General features: G+C 41.7%; 1 protein-coding gene across 3 annotated transcripts in view; it reads right to left on the bottom strand.

The window, feature by feature from the left end:
• GTF2IRD1 (GTF2I repeat domain containing 1) overlaps positions 1-27,075 on the bottom strand; it is a 167,714-nt gene that overhangs the window by 69,266 nt on the left and 71,373 nt on the right. For all 3 annotated transcript variants that reach the window (XM_081324876.1, XM_081324877.1, XM_081324878.1), the window contains exons 3-7: positions 17,185-17,326; positions 12,720-12,866; positions 11,089-11,272; positions 6,587-6,897; positions 900-989 (exon numbers count right to left, since the gene is read on the bottom strand). In XM_081324876.1, coding sequence (XP_081181002.1) covers positions 900-989; positions 6,587-6,897; positions 11,089-11,272; positions 12,720-12,866; positions 17,185-17,326 — 874 coding nt within the window. The remainder of the gene's footprint in view (positions 1-899; positions 990-6,586; positions 6,898-11,088; positions 11,273-12,719; positions 12,867-17,184; positions 17,327-27,075) is intronic.

The following is a 27,075-nucleotide window of genomic DNA, read 5'->3' as shown; positions in this document are numbered from 1 at the left end:
TCCGTTGACCCTTATCTAACTTCTAGCAAGTGCTAATCTTAGTTGAGAATATTCCCGTGCATAGGCATGAGTAGCAATAAATCAGTTTAACTGGACCTTCACATGTGGACCTGATCTTTTGCGCCTGACAGGAGGCAAGTTGCAGACCCCCAACCCAATGGTCTTGCATTAGATGTGAAGAAAGTGTACATTAATGTACAGCTAATGTACATTAAAGGAGACAATAATACAGAGAATAAACATAGGATTCACTTGCAAAAGCTTCCAAGACAAAAAAAGTCATAAAAATCAGCAATGACCACCCTCAACAGAACAGAAATTCTGGTCCCAATTGTGGTCATAAATTGAGGACTACCTTCAGTTAGTTACCTGGTCTAGTTTATTTAGTAAGGCTGACTCTACTTCTGTGGAGGAGTGCTTCCATTGTCCAACTGTTCCTATTGTTATATATATATATATATATTACATTCAACCAAACTTTGTCTTTCTATGATTTAGACCAGGGGTCCCTAACCCGCGGTTCGTGGACCAGTACCGGGCTGCGGCATGCCAGCAACCGGTCCAAATAAACTATCAAAGCCCCTTACACAAGATGCAGGCAGCACACAAAACCACACGCCCTCCAATCCACAGAAAAACCTCTCTCCACGGAACCGGTCCCTGGTGCCCAAAAGGTTGGGGACCTTTGATTTAGACCAATTATTAATCCATTTATCTGTAATCCCAAACCTAAGATCAGTCACTTATGGCTTTATCTTCCTTCCACATGTTATTTAGTGTTACCTTTCTAACACTTTTTTTCCTGATAGAAGTCCTATATGAAAGAACTCTATAATCTGAATTTACACTCACCTGTAAAATTTTGGGGCAGTTTCTAGGACCAGAGAATGCAGCCTTACCTGATTTGTCATGGACTATGGAGAAAAGGATGCGCTTGGAGGAGTGGACATTTTGGATGAGTGGACCACCAGGAAGGATAGATTTTTGTCCTGCACATAAAAAAGCAAGGAAACCAACATGAGATTGAGGGAGGGGAGGATGAGTGAAAAAAATCATTAAAACAAGAGCGAAGGAAAAGAGAACTCTTGGACATTTTAAGCAAAGTGAATTCTATAGCTCACCAACAACCTGGAAACTATTCATCCTGACCCACATGCACTTCACTTTGATCACACGTGTAAAGATCAGTTGTGACAAGTTCAGCTGCAAATAAAATGTAGCACCAGTTCATAGCATCTTCAAGCAGTTTCTTGAGCCTCTGCGTTACAGTCAACAGGCATTATGCTCAACTGTATTCTACAGGTATTCTAATCCTCATTTAGTAACCACAATCGGGACTGGCAACTCTGTCATTAAGCAAAGTGGTTGCTAAGAGAAACTGTGATTATGCTTATATCTTATTTCAGTTTTCCCGCTTTACAACCCTGGGAAGGTTGTAAATACAAGGATTGTTTGCACGGTTACTTTTCCATCACCATTGTAACTGCAAATGGTTGCTGTACAAGACAGTTTGCTAAACAAGGACTATCTGTAGTTTGACTGAAACGTACTATAGAGAAGCATTTCCCAACCTTGGCCTCTTTAAAATGTGGGGACTTCAACCCCCCAGAATTCTCTGGCCAGATTTGAAGTCCACAAATCATAAAACTGCTAAGATTCAGAAAAACTGCTTTAGAGACCAGATAGAGACCAGGGACAAATATAATTTTTTTAAACTTGCTTTTCACTTTTGTATCTTGGTTTTTAATTACCCTGTAAACCACCCTGAGTCCTTCGGGAAAGGGCGGTATATAAATGTAATAAAATAAATAAAATAAATAAATAATGGTTTAAGTCAGAGAGTCTGGTCCATTGCCTAAAACCATGGCTTGTTCCTAGGCTTACTGCAGAGAGGACCAACCATTTGATAAAGAGGGGACATAGCTGAAATTGGGGATGGGGGAAGCTTTGATGTCCAATTACTTTAAACGATGGTATTTGTGAATTTCCTGTCTCAGTGTTCATTTAGTGACCAATCGAATTTACAACGGCACTGAAAAAAGTAAGTTATGACCATTTTTCACACAACTGTTGTGGCAAACCCCATGATCACGTAATCAAAAGTCAGACGCTTGGCAACTGACTCATATTTATGACGGTTGCAGTGTCCCAAGGTCATGCGATCGCCTTTTGCAATCTTCCAACAAGCAAAGTCAATGGGGAAGCCAGATTCACTTAACAACTATGTTACTAACTTAACAACGGCAGTGATTCACTTAACAGCTGTGGCAAGAAAGGCCGTAAAATGGGGCAAAATTCACTTAACAAACGTCTCACTTAGCAACAGAAAATTTGGGCTCAATTGTGGTTGTAAGCCGAGGACTACCTGTACCATAATATCTGATGTGACATCCACAAATATATTTTTAAACAGGGCTAATCCTACAGAGTTAAGCGAGTTGCACAAATGTGCTATAATCCTGTGGCCTGGTTCCACCTGCTTTAGAGATGGAGCTGTATGCTTAGAGCAGCAGGAGTAAAGAGAGCTACCCTCAGGGCTGTGTAAAGAGAATCCCACTGCCACAGATAAACTATGGTATAAGTAGTCACTGACATGACTGTGAATGAGCTCACAATCACAGTCCTAAGTTATTGTGATTCTAAGTCAAGGCATCACGTGACCGGACCTGCTTTTGCATTTCTTGCAGCAGTTAAATGTATGCTGCAGTCATTAAGTAAATCCATTTCCCCCAATGGACATTTTCTGCTGGAAATTGGAAGTAAACGCCAGGAACCTGGCAAAAGCTTTGCAAATTATGGTCATGGGACCACGGGATGCTGCAAACGCTGCAAAGATGAGCCACTTGCCAAGCACCCAAAATGTGATCGTGCGTGTGTGTGTGTGTGTGTGTGTGTGTGTGGTCATCATAACTTGGAAAATGGGTCACAAGTAGCTCTAGGGAGGTCTGTCATAATGTCAAACAGTTTATTTATTTTTATTTTTATTTTAATCCCATTTATATCCCGCCCTTCTCTGAAGACTCAGGGTAGCTTACAATTTTAAGCACAAACCAATGTGCTTAGCAATAGCCTTCATTCCATGTATATGCCTGCTTATTAGGGCTTTCGCCCCCCCCCCAAGCGGCATTATTACAAAGTCAGCTTAATTGCCCCCAACAATCTGGGTCCTCATTTTACCTACCTCGGAAGGATGGAAGGCTGAGTCAACCTTCAGCCTGGTGGGACTCGAACCTGCACTAATTGCAGGCAGCTGGTGTTACTTAAGGAGGCATTAGCCCACTGCTCCACCAAGGCTCTCAGTTGTTGAAGCAACTCATCAGGAGTTGAGGACTATCTGTACAAGGAATATTGTCTGTGTTGCTTTTTGTTGCATTTGGGATTTGAGTTCAAAAATTTCAGCAGCAGATGTATGGTTTTCCTTACCCAAAGTTAATGGCTACCGAAACAAACTAGGCTAAGAGATGTAATTCATGGGTGAAGGCTAGTTATAAAAGCCACAGTTTTATTTAAAAATTAGTATAGGTTTCCTCATTTTTGAAATAATGCTTGCACCTGCTTACATGACTCTCATAAAAAACTGCCATCATCAAAAGCCCTTGAGTAAAGTTAGGCAATTATGGAATAAGAAGAATTGTCTTTTTGTTAAGGGCTAAGTGACTGAAAAACAGAAACCAAAATGTATGGCAAAATGGGCAGTTTTCTAAATGGAGGTATGTAAGAAGCGGAATTTCTTAAGCATCTGCATTGGGACTGGCACTTTTAAATAAATGATCTTGACTTTGGGGCTAGCTGTGAGGTGGTAAAGGTTGCAGATACTACTGAATTATTCAGAATGACAGCGTAGAGGTCTACGAGGATCTCTTCAGACTGAGTGAATGGTCAAACAAATGTCAAATGTAATTCAATTTAAGTAAATGTAAAGTGATTCTCACTTTCCTTATGAGAAGAGGCTAGCATATTTGGGACTCCACTGAGGAAAAAAGATAAACATGACTGAAATGTATAAAATCATGAATGGCCTGGAAAAAATGGACAGGGGGAAGTTTTTTCCCCCCCTCTCTTAAAACGCTAGTACCAAGACATATTCAATGAAGTTAAATGGGAGGCGACTTAAAACAGAAAAAAGCAACCTCTTTTCCACCTAATGCATAATGAACTTGAGGAATGAATTATCCCCAGACACGGTGATGACTACTTACTTAAATGGCTTTAAAAGGGGATTGGATAAATTCATGAAGGGCAGGTCAATTGGTCTTGAAGACTCAATGCTACATTCAGATTAAGGGCAGCATGTTTCAAGAGAACAGCAGTGGGACAGGAGCATGTCACTGTCTCCTCTTGTTTGGACCCTTGAGACCAAACTGATAGGCCACTATGAGAAGCAATATGCTAGACTTAGCCCATTCCCATTAGCAACAGTTCACAGTTACGACAGTGATGAAAAAGTAACTTTATGACCAGCCCTTGCATTTACTATCTTCGTAGGTCTTTAAAGCAAAGGAAAGATAAAGTAAGACTATTACTGTGCTTCAGTTTGAGATTCAGACAGCAGAGACTCATCCCCAATAGCCTGTCTTCAACAGTGAAGGGACACAGGGCAGAAAAGATCCTGCAGCCAAGAAGGCTCCACACTCATTTCCACTACTCAGGTGAGTCTGAGGACACAGGTAAATCTCCAAATGGCCCCAATGACTCTCTAAAGCAGGGGTGTGAAACTGCCGGCCTGCAAGCCGGACGCGTCATGCAGAAGTCCCGCCCACCCCACTGCCGGCAATGGCAAAACCGTCCCAATACGTTGTGCGATGTCACATGACATCACGAGTTTGACATGTCTGCTCTAAAGGAATTTTAAATGACCATCTGTCTACAAGCAATATCAGTCCTTCCACTCCCCACCATCTAGTCAGAGCTGAAGAAGCTTCTTGGATGAGAAGCAAAACGTCTTCAAAAGGAACACAAGAAAGTCCAGTTGCCTCCTGAAAAAAGCACCTTTGGGACAACCATGAGCTGGATGACTGAGAACCTCCATAGACATTAAGATTATAAGTGCAGTTGCTGCTTATAATTAGTGACTGCTTCATTTAATGATTGAGTTGCAGGTCCCAATTATGGTCACTAAATGTATTAGAATGGATCTTTGTTTGGAAGTTGTCGAGATCTGTCCTATGCTTTATTTGGACTTTGGCTTTCTCTTGCTGGAACCCAAACTTTCTGCAAAAACCAAGAGTAATAAAAATTTGAGAACTCTGGGAGAATTGAAACAGAGATGCCTCTAAGATTACACTGCTAGAATCTTCAATGTCTATTCACCTGAGGGCAGCATCAGGCTCAGGCATCATGACTGACCACCACTTTCCCAAACTAGGACAGTCCAGGGTCCATTTGATGAAGGACATTCATGAGATTTCAAGGTTGAAAACAGATGCCTTAAGTACGAAGCAAGGCCCCTTGTCTTTTAAGACCTACCTCCAAACCGTACAATTTTAGCCCTTGCCCCTCTGGAAAGGCTCTGGGAGACCACAAAAGGGATGCTGGTAAGCTGCATGTAGCTTAGATACTGACTTTGCAGTATGCAAAATCCTGATTTACTCTTTTATAATGTCTGAAAAGGGATGCGGTGGCTCAGTGGGTTAGGACGCTGAGCTTGTCGATCAGAAGGTCGGCAGTTTGGCGGGTCGAATCCCGAGTGCCGCGTAACAGAGTGAGCGCCTGTTACTCGTCCCAGCTTCTGCCAACCTAGCAGTTTGAAAGCACGTAAAAATGCAAGTAGAAAAATAGGGACCACTACGGTGGGAAGGTAACAGCATTCCGTGCGCCTTTGGCGTCTAGTCATGCCGACCACATGACCACGGAGACGTCCTCAGACAAGTGCTGGCTCTTCGGCTTTGAAACAGAGATGAGCACCGGCCCCTAGAGTCAGAAACGACTAGCACGCATGTGCGGGGGAACCTTTACCTTTACTTTTAATGTCTGGAAATGCACATTATTCTCCTGATCACCTTCATCTCAGAATGAAAAATAGTCTATTTTCAACACTAACAGCACTAATAGTTGGGTCAATTACCTTGATGGCGAAGAGAGGGGAGGGGAAATCTGTTGTCCATTATAAACTTAATACATCTGATCAGAAAGAAAACAAGATGGGTTTTCTGTCAATAATGCCCTGAGAATATTTGTAAATAAAAAGATAACTCCAAATGGAGTCAAGACTTCACCCCTCAGAGTCCAAGGGGGCATTCCATCCTCGCTCTAAAATAAGCATCATCAACATACCACCTACCTGATCCCAGAATTTGAAGATGAAGCATATCTCTGACTCCTTTGTCCTTCCTTGGCTAGCACCACGATATAAAAACCCAACTATGGTCTTAACCACATCCAGCGTCCAGGAATCATACCTGGTTGACTAAATACTACTGTCCCTTCCTACATAAGGATGGCCTTGTCAAAACCATCATCAGTAATCCAATCAAAGCCATCATTACACAATTCCTATTCCCACTCTATTTTACTCCAAGGCTACACCAACACCTTTCCACCAGCTTTGGGCAGCCATTCCTGGGTCAGCAAACATGAAGGCCATTACCACAGCAGTCACCGAACTCCTGTGGCGAAGGCACCTTCGCTTCTCCTGATGGACGGGGCCTCAGCATCTCGCCGACTGCATTCATCCCATGCCGACTGGCTGAACCTTCCTGCTTTATCTCCATGGCAATCTGTGTGGGCAGCGATACGCCATACAGGAAACTGCCGGTGGTGATTCCAGGAAGAGTGTCTTGATTGGCCTGCTTAACACGCACGTTATTAAGGCCCGGCTCTCGGTTCCCCTTGGAGAGGAGAGCAGAAGAGTTCATCTCAACCGAAGGGTTGGGATCCCTGATAGACTCCTCTGGTGGCCTAAGAGGAGGAGGAAACAGCACATGAGTTCATGTTTATTCTAAGTTGGTGAAATGAACTATTTACTACAACAATGAAGATCAAAATATTGGAAGCATGCTGTAAATTCAGAAATGGGTTGCTGAGCATCAGTCAACTGCTCAAGACATATAATAAAACTGTCTTCCTGTCCTGCTTATGAACTTCCAAGAGGTATTTGGTTGGCCATTCTAGGAAAGAAAAACCCTGGTCTAGGTGGAGTTTTGGCTTTATCTAGCTGAGCTCTTCTTATCTTCTTAAAGAAGAAGACCTTCAACCTACCTCTCTCACCCACAATCTGGACTAGCAACACACTCTCTGCCTGTATAATAAATATATACTGCTCAAAAAAATAAAGGGAACACAAGACTCAGCCTTCCATCCTTCCGAGGTAAGTAAAATGAGGACCCAGATTGTTGGGGGCAATTAAGCTGACTTTGTAATAATGCTGCTGGGGGGGGGGGCGAAAGCCCTAATAAGCAGGCATATACATAGAATGAAGGCTACTGCTAAGCTTGTAAGCCGCCCTGAGTCTTCGGAGAAGGGCGGGATATAAATGGATTTTTTTAAAAATAAAAATAAAAAATAAAAAATAAATAAATAAAACAACAAAAAAAAGATAAGACATCCTACTATTAAATATAGTACATTGTGTTGTTTAAGTGTTCCTTTTATTTTTTTGAGCAGTATATACGTATAGCATATATACTGTATATACTGTGTGCATACAGTATGTGTGTGTGGAGAGAGAGAGAGTGCATATATACATACACATACCTCAAATTACAATTACAACGTCTAAAAGATGTTAATGAAGGAATGACAGATGTGGAAGACAGAGAAAGTATTGAAATTTAAACAATAAACGACAGACCAAGAGACAAAATTGGAAAAATACACTTTGCTGAATATACAAAAGAAACTGGCTGGATGAGCATCTTTCAACCCATTTACTTTTATCACCTTATTTCTTGGTGCAAAGGAAACCAGAGGTGAATGACAGCAAGTGAAATTACTAGGGAATGTTAAAATGATGAAGGACAACAAAACCAAGGAAGAAAGGGAGTGAAGACAGAAAAGAAAGCATTATAGTTCCTTCTTCTAGGTAGCACTGAAGCCATGAAATCTCAATCCAGTTGCTCACTAGGCAAAGTTCCATCCTAAATAGGAAGTATTTATAGCCCTTCTGTCAGGCTTTTCATCAGCCATGGCTATAAATCTCAGTACTCCAGATACTTAACTCCTTATTCAGACTTGCTTTTCTCAGCAGAGGCTCATGGCTATGACTTGGCAAGATTAGTTTATTGCTGACAGGAATGAAGACAGGAGATTTGCCTACTGCAATACGCAGAGGTCAAAGCCTATATATAGGTTTAAACTCCAGGGTTTAAATTGTAGGCTTTTCCCTCCCATCTTTCCAAATCAATGGATACCTGGTCGCTCTGCTGATGGCTTTGAAAGGCACCTAATCTATGCTGACATATTAGATCTCTCTAGCCTGGAACTGCTGATTCCTACTTCATCAGCATCTTTCCTGATCCTTTCCCAATCAGGGTCAGCCAATGGCTGGCCTCAATCACTCAAGAACACTCAATACATTTTGTCAGTGTATATCTACCATGTTTCCCCGAAAGAAAGACCCCGTCTTATATTATTTTTGCCTCCAAAAGAGGCATTAGGTCTTAATTTGGGGGGTGTCTTATATTTTTCGTGACACCTGCCTGGCAGATGGGATGGGCGGGGTAGGCCCGGTCCACCTCCGCCATTTCAGAGCCAGGAGGGAGTGACGGAGAATGGCTCTGCTGCTGCTGTGCGCCACTGGAGGGACTTTCTTTAAGCTTCGCCCCGCAGATCACCTGCCCGGGTGCAGCTGTCACCTCGTCCTCTGCCAACTCTCCCATGGCTTGCACCGTGACCGGGCAGCACAAGCCTCCCTGGCCACCTGCCTTCACCAGCCCTTTGTCACCTCATGGAGAACGGAGAACACAGCAGCTCTGCGCAGGGATGCAGAGCAGGGAACAGCATTTGCTTGCTGCCCTGCATTGCCCCGCGTCTCCCTTCTCCCTTCTGGAAACAGCAGCCTCATTTCCTGCTGTTTCTCCTCCCGGCGCAGCTCCTCCCTCTTCCCGAAAACATATCTTTGCTAACCTGCTTTCCAGCTCTGGCGCGTTTCTCTTCTGCTGCAGGGAAATGGAGTTTTGGGGACTAAAAAACGTTTAGTTAGACCTTCCAACTTCTTGCGGGGGAAAAAAGATACCCCACCCATCCCATCCGCCATAGCATGGCAGTCCAGCTAGGAAGGGGAGTGAAAGATTGCCAATCAAGGAATGGCCTAGCCTGGAAGGTGGGGGGGCTGAAGTACCAGTAAGCGGGTGCGGGGCGCATGGGGCAGCTCCACCCTCTCCCCCACCTGCCTCACCTTGTTGTGGTGGCAGTGGCACAATGTCCGCGCGGCCTCCTGCCCCACTGCAGCAGTGAGGTGGGACTGAGTGGGCAGGATACTAAGTAGGGCTTATATTAGCCCCCCCCAAAAAAAAATCTGGGTAGGTCTTAAGTTTAGGGGAGGGGCTTATTTTCAGGGAAACATGGTAGTTATATTCCAACAACTGCAAGCAGGTAGAAGCACTTTTGCAGCCCCGACATAAAATATCCTTCTCCTACTGACTCAGTGGGTGCGCACATACAGCATATTATAACTTATGTTGATCTTAGACCATAATAAATATTTGATTTGATTATAGTTTCAGGTAGTCCTTGACCTATGACCACAATTAAGCCCAAAATTTCCACTGCTAAGCAAGACGGTTAAGTGAGTTTTGCTCCATTTTATGACCTTTCTTGCCACAATTCTTAAGTCAATTGCTGCAGCTGTTAAGTTAGTCATGTGATTGTTATGTAATTCTGTCTTCCCCATTGATTTTGCTTGTTAAAAAGTCACAAAAGGTGACCACATGAGCGTGGAACACTGCAACCATCATAAATGCCTGCCCACTTGCCAAGTGTCTGAATTTTGCGCTCATGACCATGGGGATGCTGCAATGGTTATAATTGCAAAAACAGTCATAAGTCATTTTTTTCAGTGTCATTGTAATTTTGAATGGTCACTAAACAAATGGCTGTAAGTCAAGGACTACCTCTACTCCATAAGCCCAATTTTCCGGGTGCATATTAATTGCTACATGAATATTCACTGGCTGCTTTCACTAAGACAGTGTTTGTTGGACTAGAGTCCTGAACTGCATAAAAGATACGTAATATGAAAACTACATCATTAACCCTAGCTACACTTTCATATCATGATTAATGATGTGATACTAAGAAATACAACTGGCTCCCATTCCTTTCCCTCCAGCAGAGCCACAGTGCAGAAATTCCCCAAATACTCTTTTTAAATTGAACAAGATCCAGAACAGAAAGATCAAAGAGATCCTTCCTCTTTGTGGGGATCGATGGTACCAGTTAAATCCATGGAAACCACAGAGTGTTTGACCATGAAAACAGATCAACAGAAATAATGCCCACCCTCAGATTACATCTTAGCTCTTGAGAACAAAAAATCAGTGTTAACATGTGGGTCAAATCCATGTCAGACAACATGTCTGAATTGCAGTTTAGACCTGTTGTCTGTCATGGATTTGACCCACAGAAAAACAGAAGCTGGAAGTTCTAATCCTATCATCACAATTGCACCAAAACAGGGCAGAAAGGTGTCAAGGTAATAATTTAATAGCTACACAGCTTATGTAATAATGTAATGGAATATAAGGTGGATGATGCAATGATGGGAATAACTCAGCAGGGTCTGTGTCTCTTTAAGAGCCTGAGTATAAAAGGGAAGGTTTTTGCTGGCATGTCTCTTTTTCATCCATTTCCTGCTGTAACTGCTGTGTTTTGGGAGATTGCTGTATTAACGGGTGTGTATGTTGCTCCTGGTGTATGATATTGTAGATAGTGAAAGATAAACCACCATTTAATATAGACCACTGTTATCTCAGCACAATAAGACTGTGCATGCTCTGACATGGTGGTGGTAACCCTGAGTGCAGTCTTTACAAGGCAGTACTTTTTATCTGCCTATCATGGATTAGCACAACCAAAATGATCAACATAAAGCAACTGAAAAAATACAAGGGAGTCCAAAAGAAAAAAAAATCCCAAACACCTCACTCTTACCTTTTTATCCTGAAACGCATGTTGTGGCTATGCTCTAATATGGCCATCAGGGACTTTGCATCGTATTCAATGGGTTTCCTGAACGTGAGTCCATCGGGTAACCCAACCACTGTTAACCAGCCAGGCTCTTTCAAAAACTTCTCATATGGCAGTGGAATCACACTGCTCTTCCCCAAGGCCTCACCTGGACAATGTGGAAGAACAATAAACTTTGAAAAACATACACATAGGTGTTAGCCACAACACCTTGGTTCTGTCCCTTGGTTCTGTCTATCACATTGTGCTGTTGTCATAAAAGAGAAATTGGGCTGCGCTAGCCAAAAGGGAGTATATCAAATGTTTGTAAGAGCCTTCCTCAGATCTCCCGATGCACCAATCTTGAATCCCAAAATCTCCCAGCCAGCACTACCATTGCTAAGAATTCTGGGATTTTAAAGTCCACATATCTGGAGGACACTCAAGTTGGGAAACGGTGCTTTATAATGCTCTCCATTCCTCTAGATTAGTGTTACTCGACCTTGTCAACTTTAAGTTATGTGGAATTCAACTCCCAGAATTCCCCAGCCAGCTTGTTAGCTGGAGAATTCTTGGAATTAAAGTCTCCACAGCTTAAAGTTGGTAAAGTTGAGAAACACTGCTGTGGATTTAGGCGGATATTCTCTGCAGCAAGACTTAGGCAAAGGTGCCAATGGCAGGTAAAGGCTTTACCTTGGTACCAATCAGACCTCCAAATATGAACTTGTATGCAATAAAAATGGCATTGTCTATATACAAGGAGAGAGAAAGCAGAATTTTTGGGGGACTCACTAAGTTTTGCAGAAGTATACCCCTCACTTCTAAAAACAGAGCAAAACATGCAATAAATGTTTATAGTCAGGAGGGTAAGCAATAGAGCAAGGAAATGAAAAACAATCAAATGGATTGTTCAGAAAATAACATTTATTTATTTATTTATTTCTGGCATTATTTATTTATGAGATTATTTATTTATTTATGCAATTTATAAGGCCACCTAATGCAAACAATGTGACTTTGGATGGTGTGCAGCATGCCTAGATGGCTGGCATAAAACCACTCAACTGCAAAAATACTAGCAGTAAAAACAATAATTGGAGTAAGAGTGATAGTGGTAATAGGAATACTTAATGATGAAGCTGGTATATAGGACATTAGGATCTCAAAGTTGGAACATTTGTAGCTGTCTTACTTTCTACACCAGCTTTCCTAACCTGTGGCCTTCAGGTGAATACAAAAAGTAACACCCAGGACTCTCAGGTAGCATGTTTAACTTCTAGCCATCTAAGTACACCCAACAGTAGGGATATTTGGATTTGTAATTCAACTATATCCAGAGGTTTGGATGTTTCCCATCCTTCCGTAAAGCCTTCTGACTTTGTCCTAATTCATTCATTCTTTGAATAAAGGTTAAGATGTCATCACAGTGCCTTAAAGGAATTACTTTCCTAAAGAGGAAACCACCATTTTCCAGCCTAATGGCTTGTCAGTTTCCCACCTGTTAAATCCAACCCTTTGGATCTTCCATCCTTTCAGCTGTACAGATAGGGAATTGGCCAAAAGGTCCCCAAAACCACCAAACCAAATTCCCAAGGGAAATCAAGGCTATTCCTTACTATAAAGCACATCAAAGACTTCTTCTACCATCTTCCTGAGGAGATAAACATCTGATCCCTGATCTGGGGAGATCCGAGGAATTGTCCGACCAAAATCTTTTGCCTTCTTCTGGCCATCCAGATCATGCTCTTTGCTCTGCTGGACTTCTGCCGGCAGGGACATAGCAGGAGATAGAGAGAAAAGATGGCAAATCAGGAGATGCTGTGTTATATAATTAGTTAATTCTTTAGCTTTAGGGCAGAGCTGTATTTATGATAGACATATGCAAAACACAGAATCCCCTATTTGATACTCTGAGATTGGATGATACCCTATGACATCACTGCCAAGCCTATCAGCAATCCCATCCCCATCATTTCATTCTTTGGAATCTGCCTACCAATTAATTTATATTTTGGTTTTCTCCATTGTTTTCCCCTGGACTGGCAACAAGCACTATAAAAATCATGCCAATATGGTTTTCTGTTGATTCTTGGATGGGTAGAGAGCACCAACTCTGCAGCCTGGAAAAACCTGAGAGGCTGTATTTAGGGATACAGAACCTGCTTCTTAGGGATGTCATAAGTCATGGGAAACCATGCATCTTTGGATTCAGAGATCTATATGTTGGTGCATCCATGCAAATGGTATAAGCACTTTCTTGAAGTATATTACTATCTTTCTGCTTGTCCCTTACTATACTGTTATAGCAGTGACTGCCATCAACAGCATTATGATGATCTATTATTATTTTGAATTTGTCTAAGATTAAACAGATCACAAAGGTACACTAAAATTACATAAAAGTACATAAAATGTAGTAACAAATTCCACAAGAAAAATATAATTAAATATAAAACATACTAGTTCATAATAAAATAGGAACGTGTTTTTTTTTAAAAAAAACCTATAAAAATTTGCTTAGTTGTGTGATTTATTGTCTAAGTTTTTCAACTTCCTTTTATTTTAAAAGCACTAGTGTCTTATAGTCTAAAGGGGAGATAGATACCATCTATTATTATACAAACTACTCTAGGCATTATTATGAATTATGTCTCTCATAGTTTTAATTTAGAACTCAAACTATAATTTATCTTTACTTATCTGTTCATTGGTCCATCCCTCCATTCATTCATTTATTATCTACAAAGTCTTTTAAGATTAACACGGGTAGCCAAGAAAACAAATGAATGTATCATAGAGCAAATCAATCCAGTGTTCCTACTCAATACACAAATTACCAAGATGGAATTATCATATTATCTTATGACACATAATGCAAAGACCTAACTCTACTGTGAAGTCTATAACGGTCTCTATGTGGTTGCAAAGATTCAACAGTGGCATGGTGACACATAATCATCATCAATATTTCTTTACCACCTTATTTCTCAAAGACTCATAATTTCTATGCTGTCTCATCAAACAATTCTAACTGACATACAGTGATATAAGTAGACAGAAGAGCATAAATCTACCTGGAAAATACAGTAACATCCCCAATCAAGTATGTTAAGTGAACTAATTAATTATATCATGAATTAATAACAAGATTCTCCAAACAACCAGGACAATACATTCACTGAATGACCTCAAAAATCTAATTTTCATGAGGCCAAGGAATGCAAAGGCTATTCCAGCTATCTACATCTATAGTACTAAAGGAACAGATGTGATTAAGTAGAGAGATGATAACTTTATTGTCACTTTGAATGTACACCAATCAGCATACATCAAAATGAAATTTCGTTGCATACAGCTCTCAAAGGGTCACCACCTCCGATATATACTCCTTGTTTGGGGCCCGCTCAAATTTCACATTGTCCATTTTAGTCTCTAGGGAGTGAACGATGGCACACAGGACAGATGGAAATGGGGCTCCATGTGGATTAGCGCTCAAGTTAGCTTGTATTCTGACAACCTCGCCTTCTTTCCTTTTTCTGATCCTGACTCTTCCATCCTTTCCTTAAAGAGGCCTTGCTTCTTTTTGCCCCTGGAGCACACTGCTGCCGCCGCCACCAACTCCTCCAAAAGCCTCTCTCTCTTCCTCTGGGCCTGCCGACAGCCTCATCCAGTTCCTTCGCCCCATAAGCTCCAGGTCCTCTCCTCCTCTGCCTCCTCTGGAAACAGCCCTGATTTGCAGTAGAATCCATCACTGGGCCAGCAGTCAGATCTTGCTGCTGGTAGAACAAATTCAAACAGCGCCAACGACTTTTAACGGTCTCACCAACAGTTTCAAAACAACTAGAAACTCGCCAGGCCAGCAAAGATTGTCGGTCGTATGTCGTATGTTACCTTAGTTCCACCATGTTGCTCAAACACATTAAAATCTTCCTGATCATGTGGCCTATAGCCCTTACTATCCCTCCCAAAACTATTCGCCTTCAAGAGCCAATGCAGCCGCAGCCATTCCAGGTGCCGCCATCTTAGAGAGATATAAACAGGAAGCAACAGTCACAATATCAGACAGATAACAGCCACGGAAGCATTTAAAATATAACTATTTCTTCACAACATTATTATTGTTAAACATTGTGTCTGTTAATGACAGCAATGTCAGCATAAGTTAATTGAAACCACTTAAATCCAGGATCTACATCAGCTTCCCCAACCAGGTGTCCTCTAAACACATTGAAAGACAATATGCTTCATCCTAATAAACAAGAAATTTGGAGATGTCTTGTATTGTAATGTAGCCCATTCTTTCTGAAGAATGTCAGCGTGGGAAGAAGCCACTTTTAGTTTGTAATACTGGGAGTCTAAAGCAGATAAAAAATCAAGTAGCAGGAGAAAAATTCAATGTGTCCCAACAAGAAGAAAAAAAAGACCAACTTCTTTGTGACTGCTCCCAAACAGATAAGACTATGGACAAAATGAATAGGTGAAGCACATTCAGCCTCACCTCAGATAATCAAGTCAGTGTTGACCTTGACAGCAAAGCAAGACTGATATTTGCATGCAGTTCCACCAAAGAGTTAAAAAAGCAGATGCACGGCCTTCTAGTCACAAGCATACAGGTCAGCATCACCTGCCTGCAGTTCTTCTATCACATTCAGAACCTTTTGCTTATAATGTAGAAAATAACAACAACAACAAAACAACAACAACGTTGGAAGGGACCTTGGAGGTCATCTAGTCCAACTTCCTGCTCAGGCAGGAAACCCTATACCATTTCAGATAAATGGCTGTCCAGTCTCTTCTTAAAAACTTCCAGTGTTGGAGCATTTCACAGCTTCTGGAGGCAGGTTGTTCCACGGATTAATTGTTTTAACTGTCAGGAAGTTTCTCCTTAGTTTCCACCCGCTGCTTCTTGTCCTGCCTTCGGGTGCTTTGGAGAATAGCTTGACTCCCTCGTCCTTGTGGCAGCCCCTGAGATAGTGGAAGACTGCTATCATGTCCCCCCTTGTCCTTCTTTTCATTAAACTAGACATATCCAATTCCAGCAGCTGTTCCTTATATGTTTTAGCCTCCCATCCCCTAATCATCGTTGTTGCTCTTTCTAGAATCTCAACATCTTTTTTACATCGTGGTGACCAAAACTGGATGCAGTATTCCAAGTGTGGCCTTACCAAGGCATTGTAAACTGGTATTAACACTTCACGTGATCTTGATTCTATCCCTCTGTTAATGCAGCCTAGCATTGTGTTGGCTTTTTTGGCAGCTGTAACATCTCTGTGGGTTTTTTTTATTGCTTTCCACTGGCTGTGGCTGCCTGTGTATTCTCTAGGACCTCAGAAGTTGCTGCTAAATTGGACAAGGAAGCTCATGCAAGCTTCCACTTCAGATCTCTGACTTTAAGGTTTGAAGAGTACTAATTCTGACTGCCAGGTATATGATGGAGAGGGTATACTCCTAATTTCCCCTCTCCTGCTTATAGTCAAGGGTTGGGCTCACATGCATGAGTTCCCACAAGGAGGAGCAAGTAATAACATGTGCACATGACATCATGGCAGCTTGCACTAAATGCCTTGACCATTCACTGAGCAAAGCCATGATGTGATTTGTAGGAATTTGACACAGGCCCACCTACTTTCCCAACATTGGTGCCTCCAATTTTCAGTCCGAACAATTCTGCTGGATGAGATCAATGGATGCAGTAATCCAACCCTATTGGGCATGTCAGACTGAATAGCTGATTTGCACAATATACTTAACCAAGTCAGTTAAAAGCCTTGCATAATATGCTACATTAAGTCAGCTCCAGTTCTCTTCGTGGCACAGCATGTTGTGCAAGCCTAATCAGTGTTTAGATAACACACTTAGTCAAAATAGGTAAAAACCGAACCAGTTAATAAAACATAAAACTTCCACAAACCTGAAATATAGTCACCCCTGATCAAGCACGTCCAGGTTTAAGTGGACAACCATCAGACAAGTCAATGACAGGAATTAAGCAGTTACGCCTGACATGCATCAGATGCTGACATTAAATTTGGCATACGGTTACATAACTGCTGGTTTTACTGAGGCAACTCGAATACTTACTGCAGAACTTTTTGAAATCTGCCTGGACCTCCTTCCTTGTGTTCATGAACAGCCTCCCCTTTTCTGTTCCAACTACAAAAGTATTTTCATCGTGGACAGCAACACAGGCAACCTCCGTGTTGAGTTTAGAAAGAGCTGAGCACTGGGGACAGAGAAGGAACAGAAAAAGGAAGAGTTGGTATTTCGATTTATTTTTAGCTTGCCTTTTTTCCAGTGTCAATTAGTATATTTTAACAATGGTTTTAAAACAGTGTATTCCTATGTAATTCCACTATGTATTCCAGTTGGGCTACTGGAATGACACTGTATGTGGGGTGGCCCAGGAAGACTGCACTTACTTCAAAATACAGCAGCCATGTTCATCTCTAGAGTTGGCTATGGGGTGAGGCATAAGAGCTCCACTATTTGCTAATCTGTGTATTTAAATTCAAGTTTCTGGTGCTTGCAGTATTTTGTGCAGAATTTGCCTTCCCACTTTTTAAGAGCTGATTGCGAGAGATCTTTAATGGTATCATTCTCGGTTATGAATAAATCAGCTAAATATCAGAACTCATTTCTTATATCCCCTCTTAATACAAGCCATTAAGAGCACCATTTTAAACATAAGCCTTTCAAAATTAGTTGTTTTATATTATTTTTATTATTTAAACAATAATTTAAGCTTTCTTTTGAGGGCAGGTCAATGTCTTTAAACATCATAGAGCCTTCTCAATCTATGCCATGAGAACACCATTTTGGTAACCATTAGTTTTAGATGAGCTCGCAAACCACAGTAGTGTCTGCCAAAAATACTGTAGTTTGGTTTGACATCCAAGTTAATAAAATTAAATTGTCAACTGCTCTGCCTTTGGGGTGCCCTGTACCAGATTCACAGATGCTGATGGCTGAAACAGAAGCAGACAAATTGGTTAAAAACTATTATTTGCTGAAGCAGTTGGAAACACTTTGAGTTCTAAATTATGCTGCCATAAAACCTAGTTTGATGCAATCTCTAAAATGAGGAAGTTGAATCACATATCAAGGTAAGCCATAATGTTGTTTTGGTTTGGCTTAACATGCTGTGTAAACTTAATGACTGTGACTAATACAATGGTTCTAATGCACAAAAAAGCAAGATAATTACAATTCATTCAGTAAATCATGGTTAAATCTTAGCACAACATGTGAACCCAACCACTGGCTCTGTGAAGACCACTTTAAATGTATTTATTTGATCTTCTCAACATAATTTTAGCCAGGTTTCAAATTCAGCACTCTGTTGTAATGATCACAATATGTTTAATTGTTTAATTAGACTACCGTATATACTTGAGTATAAGCCGACTCGAGTATAAGCCGAGACCCCCAATTTCACCCCCAAAAACTGGAAAAAGTTGTTGACTCGAGTATAAGCCGATCCGCCGTTCTGCAAGCCTCTGCCGCCAGCAGAGGCTCGATCCGCCATTTTGCAAGCCTGAATACACAGGAATACCCTGTGTGGCCGCGGCTCTCGGGGAAGCCCTGGCTGTCCGCTTCCTCGCTCCACGCTGCCATTCGGGGCCCGCGCATTCCCCGGGCAAATCGCGGCGCCCAGCAGGCGAGGAAACACACCCGCTCCAGTCGCCCCCCCTTCCCTCAGGAGACGCGAAGCAAGTGACCGCCCGGAGCTTACCGAGGACTTGCTTCGGTGCTTCCAGGATCGCGCGCACCTCTCCCAAGCCGCCGCCGTCCGGAGACCTGCCGAAGTTTGGGGAGGTTTGGGGAGGTGCGCGCGCACCTCCCCAAACCTCCCCAAACGTCGGCAGGTCTCCGGACCTCTGCGCCCTGCCTGCCTGCTTCTTTCCGCAGCGGAAAGAAGCAGGCAGGCAGGGCGCGGAGGAACGGAGACCCGGCGACGTTTGGGGAGGTTTGGGCGCCTCCCCAAACCTCCCCAAACGTCGCCGGGTCTCCGTTCCTCCGCGCCCTGCCTGCCTGCTTCTTTCCACAGCGGAAAGAAGCAGGCAGGCAGGGCGCGGAGGAACGGACACCTGCCGACGTTTGGGGAGGTTTGGGCGCCTCCCCAAACCTCCCCAAACATCGCCGGGTCTCCGTTCCTCTGCGCCCTGCCTGCCTGCTTCTTTCCACAGCGGAAAGAAGCAGGCAGGCAGGGCGCGGAGGAACGGACACCTGCCGACGTTTGGGGAGGTTTGGGCGCCTCCCCAAACCTCCCCAAACGTCGCCGGGTCTCCGTTCCTCCGCGCCCTGCCTGCCTGCTTCTTTCCGCTGTGGAAAGAAGCAGGCAGGCAGGGCGCAGAGGAACGGAGACCCGGCGACGTTTGGGGAGGCGCCCAAACCTCCCCAAACGTCGGCAGGTGTCCGTTCCTCCGCGCCCTGCCTGCCTGCTTCTTTCCGCTGTGGAAAGAAGCAGGCAGGCAGGGCGCGGAGGAACGGAGACCCGGCGACGTTTGGGGAGGTTTGGGGAGGCACCCAAACCTCCCCAAACGTCGGCAGGTCTCCGTTCCTCCGCGCCCTGCCTGCCTGCTTCTTTCCGCTGCGGAAAGAAGCAGGCAGGCAGGGCGCGGAGGTCCGGAGACCTGCCGACGTTTGGGGAGGTTTGGGGAGGTGCGCGCGCACCTCCCCAAACCTCCCCAAACTTCGGCAGGTCTCCGGACGGCGGTGGCTTGGGAGAGGTGCGCGCGATCCCGGAAGCACCAAAGCCTCGGCCGCGCACAAGTCCTCGGTAAGTTTTTTTTGTTGACTGGAGTATAAGCCGAAGTGGAATTTTTCAGCCCAAGAAGTGGGCTGAAAAATTCGGCTTATACTCAAGTATATACGGTAGTTAATCTTAGTGATAGCTAAAGATACTGAAAATTGAACCTAGGCTGTTTTGTATGCAAGATGTAAACTCTTGTCACTGAATTACCATTATTTCTTTAAGTAGTCTTGTAAATCTGCCCAGTCTAGAGACTATACTGTTTGTGTAACAGTTTGAAACTGGACTAGAATCAGAAGAGATGGGCAGGTTAGCAAAAATCTCAGAGGATACTTCCTCTATCAAGATTCAGAAACAACTTGACAAGCAGGAACTCTCGAGCAAGAATCAGCAGGAGGAATTTCAACAGAGACTAAGTCCTACTCAAAAGCATGAGTATAGGATGGGGGAATATCATTCTGGGGGAATACCATTCTGGGGGAATACCATAATAAGCAGTACTGCATGTGAAAAGCATCTGGATGTCTTAATGGATCATTACTGAACATGAACCAACAATATGATGAAGTTAAATGCTATCCTAGGCTTTATCAAGGGTATGCAGTCAAGATTTACCCATGTAGTAGGCTATATTGCTATTATCTTTCTCATCTTTTTCTCATCTTCTCTACTATCTTCTCCTATTGGTATCTTATGATTTATCACTTATTGCTTGTATCTTATGATAAATGATTGTAACTATAATTTATGATCACTTTGTTGTTGTATGTATGTACACTGAGGGCTTATGCATAGGAGACAAATTCCTTGTGTTTACAATCACACTTGGCGAATAAAGAATTCTATTCTATTAAGAAAAGTCAGCTTCTGGGTGGCAAGACTCCGTCAATGGCGGTCATTTCTGACCATCAGCCCCGTTGTTCCGTTCGAACCGCGAAAACAGCAACAATCAGCTGTTTAGCGGTTTGGGAATCCTCCCCTCAGGACAAGAGGGGAGGGTGAGCATTCAGGTAGAGGTAGAGCTCCCCTAGACCCCCAGAATTATCAATCTGGGGGTCAAAGGGTGAGAGCTCCCTCGGAGCCTGAATTAACTCTGGACTCGGGGACTCCTCTGTTTTAAGGCTTTAAAACAGAGCAGGACGCTGTAACCATCCCTGCACTCAATATTGTACTTTGGATTACTTGGACGCAGGCAGAACTGAGCAGGAGAATATTGAAACAGCAAGTATATGATCTTTAACTCCGGTTTAATTCAAAAGAAGGGGAGGAAGATGGCGCCGGAATAAACTTTTTGGAGAAAGCGGGAAGAACAAAAGAATAAGGAAAATAAAACAAAAGATCAAGGAGGAAGACAGAAAGTGGATTTTTTTAAAGCTGTAAAAGACTCTGTTAAAACATTTGAAGTTGGCTTAAAAGAGATTTAAAAGATTTGGATATTTAACAGTAAAGCAACAAAGTTGCAATTTGGGTGGAAAAGTGAAAGTGAGAAACAAAAGTTAATTGGGTGTTAAAATGGCTTCCAAACCACCTAGATTTACTGTCTCTAAAAGCGTGGGGGCATCACCAGTTCAACAACCTGGACTTCAGACATTGATGCCACCCCCCGCAGCACCTACACCCACATTAACACTACAAGATTTAAAAGATGCCTTAAAACTTCAATCTGAGCAAATATCTGAGCAAATGGCAGAGCTTATTAATGAGAAAAATAAGGAAATACGAGAGGATATTTTGCTGGCATTTCAGGGACTGAAAGTTTGTATTGAGAGTCTGGATGAACGTGTGGAAGAAGTTAAGCAAAATAATTTGATATTGGAGGCTAAAATGTGTGAAGCTGAGAATAAAATGGATAAAATTGATGATGAGGTGGTAATGATACAATATAGAGACATGGAGTTTACCTTGAGGATAAGAGGTTTGAAAGAAAATCCACAAGAAAATTTGGAAGAAATATTGGCAAAAGCTGTGGTGCCTATTTTGGGTTGGCGAGCTGAAGATTTTATATTGGAAATAGATAAAATATTTCATGTCAACTCCTGGATTGCTAGACAAAGAAAATTACCAAGAGATGTGGTTGTTTATTTTACAAAGAGAATGATCAGAAATGCGATTATTCAAGCTTTTTATAATAACAGATTTAAAGTGGCTGATCAAGACGTTTTAATCTTGAAATAAATTCCACCAAGAATTTTAAGAAAAAGGAAAGAGTTTGTTTTCCTGACAGATGAATTAAAAAAACGACAGATCCAGTTTAGATGGGAGATACCAACTGGGATAGTGGTGAATTATGCTGGTACAAGATATCGTCTTAATACAGTTCTGAAGGCACGAGACTTTTATTGTAATATACTGAAAGCAGACCCACCGCCATCCCCAGAATTTAAAACAGGAAAGGAAGAAGGAGTGCGACAGATACAATCGGAAGGTATGCAGCGAGGTGAAAAAATCACCTCGCTGATTTCAAAAGAAGTACAGCAAACTTTGGAAATTGTGCAGCCCCTGGTCCCATTAGAAGAATCAAAGGCTCAAAGAGTGACACGGGCTGCAACCAGACGAAAGGAACAACAACAACAGCAACAGAAACAGTATCCTACAATTACAACTCAAGAATCTAATAGTGAAGCAGTGGGAGGAGCGAGACCAAAGAGGCAGATGCTTGTGGATCTGCAAGATACGCTCAGAAAGCTTCAAGTCGCAAAAGATGGCGACAAAGTTTCTAACATGGAATGTTAATGGTTTAAATTCACCGCAAAAGAGAAAGAAAATATTTCAGTATTTGAAACAATTTAAAAATGATGTTATATGTTTGCAGGAAACGCATATCCATGTATCTGATCAAAAATATTTGATAAATTCCAGACTGGGTGTACAGTTTATTGCATCTGCTCCAGAAAAGAAAAATGGCGTAGTTATTTATGTGAAGAAGACTTTAACAGCTAACCTAATTGAAGCAGATAAACAAGGAAGATATATTATAATTGAACTTTTAATAGAAGGGAAGAAAATACTTTTAATTGGATTATATGCACCTAATCAACAACAAGGAGAATTTTACAAACTTCTACATAATAAAATAATTCAGTGGGATTATAAATCGTGTATTTTAATGGGAGACTGGAATGGAGTGTTGGACACACAGAAAGATAGCATTTAGATCCAAAAAAATTAGCATGTATGTATCCAAATTATCAGCCTAAATGTTGGAGGTGTGGTTGTGAGGATGCAACGTATTACCATATATGGTGGACTTGTAAAAAAGTTAAAGCTTTTTGGATTAAAATTTGGTGGAACATGCAGAAGATATTTAAGAAAAAGATAAGGTTTTCTCCACAGTTATTTCTGTTGGGTATTATTACAGATTGTACCGTTATAGAAACTAAATTGATGTTGAATTTAATAATGGCAGCAAGACTTTTGGTTTCGCAATATTGGAAGAAGGAAGAACTGCCTACTATAGAAGAATGGACTTTAAAAGTTTCAAACTTGGCAGAAATGGCAAAAATTTCAGCAAATTTGAAAGAACAATCGCAACAGAGATATATTTCAGAATGGAGAAGATGGATTGATTATATTCAGAATAAATATGGGACTAAAAAATTTCATTTAGCATATGAATGAGTATTAGAATTATAAGATGTATTATTATTTAGTTATGTTTAAGTGGAGTTAAAGTGCGATAGGATTAAAGTGTATTTATAGATGGTTAGCATATTTTACCTTAAGTTTGTTAGAGGCAATACCCTGTATTCAGCTCTGGGAAATCAGGGGGGGAGGGGGAGGGAGGGGAAGTTTGGGGGGAGAGGGGGAGGGAGAGGAGGCTGGGGGGGAGGGGGTGGGAAGGAGTTTATGCTTAAAATGTATTGTAAAACCTTTCAATTTAAAAAAAGAAAGAAAAGTCATTATTCCTCTTTCTATTGCACTGGATAGACCACACCCATAACATTGTGTCCATTTGTGGGCATCAGATTTTAGGAACGGTATTGAAAACCTGGAATGCATCCAGGGCAGAGAAACCAGGATGATAAGAGGATTGGACAAACAATTGAAGGTAATGGAAGTGTTTAATCTGAAGAAGAGAAGAATGTGGGGAGACATGACAGCTCTCTTCAAGTATCTGAAGGCCTGTAGAAGACAGGGCAGAGCATTCCAGAAGGCAGGACAACAAAGTACTGTGTGGACTTAACTGTAAGGAAGTAGACTGCAGTTGGACATCAAGAGAAAAAAATCTGAATAAAAGCTGTTTAACAGCAGAATCGACTGTTTCAGAAAGTGATGTATTCCCTTTCATTGTTTAAACAAAGGCTGGCTGGATGGCATTTGTCTGACATGACATATAATAATATTGGATTCTTTCACTGAATAAAGACTTGGACTAGATGATCTCTAAGGAACCTTCCAAGTTTCATATTCTATGACTCTAAGTGGTCCATTACTCATTCATGAAGAGCATTGGATTTGGAGTTTGTAGCAGGACTAATTCGAACTTGGAAGTCTCTGAATCAGAATCTGTCCGTTTAATTTACTTCACAGAGATTGTATGAGGAGAATAAAATGAGGATGCAAAGGACCATGAATAATATTTTGGAAGAAAGGCAGTACAGGTAGTCCTCAAATTAGGACTGGTCACTTAGCGACTGTCTGAACTTATGACTTACCTGAAAAGGGGGACTTACAACTCAGACCCAAAGTTTCAACAATTCCTCCCCCCCCACAGACATTTGACCGCACTAGAGAACTCAGCACATTTTATGGACATTTGCAATGTTCTGTGATCATGTGACTGTAGTTTAAAATGGTTTTTCCAAAAAAAAGGCAACTACTGCAAAACTGCGCCCATAGCGAACTATCAGTTTGTTTAATGACTGTGGCACATTCGTTTTGCAATTGTGACATTTGCTTAACAACAAAAGTCAAAATATGACCAACCTATTTTATAACTGATGATTGTAATAGGCAGGTTCCATTATAGTCTTAACTCAAGGGCTATATATCAAAATAATTAATAAAAACAGATGGACTTTACCAATTCAAATACAGCATTTTCTATATGCAATCAACTTTATAAAACACAGGTGGGAAGATGACTGTTCCAAGGACTATTAACTAGTATAACAGAACTGTTAACTATTATTATATAAACTATTAACTATAGCTCAGCACAGAATTGTCTCCTACTGTCCATGGGTTTAGGAGAGTTTGACAAGTCATACCATTTCAGTCAGTTCCAAACAATTTTTAATGTTCAGTTTAGACATATTCTTCTGAATTAGGCTTTATTCAGTACTTTTTTTATTTTAGTCGGCTGCAAATTTATGCATACACACACACACACACACACACACACACACACACACACACACACACTATCTCTCTCTTCCACATTAAAGATTAGTTTCAAAGACTATACAAGGTATGTATCTTATTCAGAAGGGTGGGGAAGGTTGACTTATGTAATATTTCTACAGAGAATTAAAAAAACTTGGGGGTCCTTCTAGACTCACAGCTCTCTTTAGAAGAGCATATTGGAGCTGTGACTAGGGGGGCCTTTGCCCAGGTTCGCCTGGTGCGCCAGTTGCGACCCTATCTGGACCGGGATGCCTTGCGTACAGTCACTCATGCGCTCATGACCTCTTGTCTAGACTACTGTAATGCTCTCTACATGGGGCTGCCCTTGAAGTCCACTCGGAGGCTCCAACTGGAGCAGAATGCAGCCGCGCGAGTTGTGCTGGGAGTCTCCCGATACTCCCATGCTACACCTTTGCTCCGCGAGCTGCATTGGCTGCCGGTTGTCCTCCGGGTGAGATTCAAGGTGTTGGTAATGACTTACAAAGCCCTACATGGTATGGGTCCGGATTACCTACGGCAACACCTGCGTCCGGCGTCAACTTCCCTCCGTCCAGTGCGCTCCCACAGAGAGGGCCTCCTCAGGGTGCCTCCGATCAAAGAATGTCGATTGGTGGCCCCCAGGGGGAGGGCGTTCTCTGTGGGCGCACCAGACCTGTGGAACCGCTTGCCGGTTGAGCTCCGGATGGCCCCCGACCTTCGCTCCTTCCGGCGCGATCTAAAAACTTATTTATTTGAGCAATCTGACCTGGTTTGATGGGTTAGGGTTGGGGTTTTAATATGTTCTTAATTACTGTTTTAAACTTGGGCATAATATTTAATCGTTTTTTAACTTTTGTATTCCGTTTTTATATTTATTGCCCTGAGTCCTTCGGGAGAAGGGCGGTATAAAAATATAATAAATAAATAAATAAATAAATAAATAAATAAATAAATAAATAAATAAATAAATAAATAAATAAATAAATAAATAAATAAATAAAATAGGGGAAATTAGGATTTAAAAAAAGGAAATTATTCTTTCATAATAGAAAATAAAACTTTTGTCTTTTAGGGTGGGGATAAGCAAACATCATAGTTGGTAAAAACAAGGACATCTGAAACATTATATGGAGACATGAAGGTTAACAGAAATCACAATATGTGTTTTTATGGATTGATTTTTAGCTACAGATACAAACCATTTCCTTTTCAGAATCAAGCCCTTGAAGCAATTTTTCTGCAACAGCCACCTAAAGTGACACAAGCTCTTTGCTTCCTCCTTAAATCTGTGGCCAGATTTTGAAACAAAGCTAAAGAGTCTTTGTTGGCCTGTAGACTTTTGGATGAACTAAGCAGAAAAGATAAAAATTCAGAGGGAGTCCTCTTATGGGTTAAAGTTTGGTGAACAACTGAAAACAATAAGAATAAATGCACGATTTTCACAATAGAGGGAGGTAAGAAGCAAAGACTGCTTTGAATATCTGCTTTGGACTCCGTGTTATTCAACTTATTTAGTTAAATAAGTAGATAAATAAATGTCTGGCTTCTAGGGTGGTGGAAAGGACAAATTATATAAAAAGATGAGGATACAAATGGAATATGATCCAAAGTTGCTCCTCTAATCTTGATGATTAGACCACAATTTGTGTAAAATTTTTGCTCCAACCAAGCTGACTTGATTATCGTTTCTTTTTGTTTGGCAGCTGGAATATTTGCAAACATGCTGTGACATCACAAAAAGAGCAGGCAATGGACACTTGTTCAAATCATATAAAAATGAAGATTGATCAATGGGATTAATCCTAATGGTTGAACTCTAAAAGGAGGGGGGTTCCCTTAAGATTCAGCATTTACATGAAAATTAAGACAAGTTAAAGATCTAATTACTGCATTCT

This window comes from Vipera berus (genome assembly GCF_964194415.1).
Source record: "Vipera berus genome assembly, chromosome: 1".
NCBI lineage: Eukaryota > Metazoa > Chordata > Lepidosauria > Squamata > Viperidae > Vipera > Vipera berus.
Note: the sequence above shows the minus strand (reverse complement) of the source record. Positions and strands in the feature narration are given on the sequence as shown.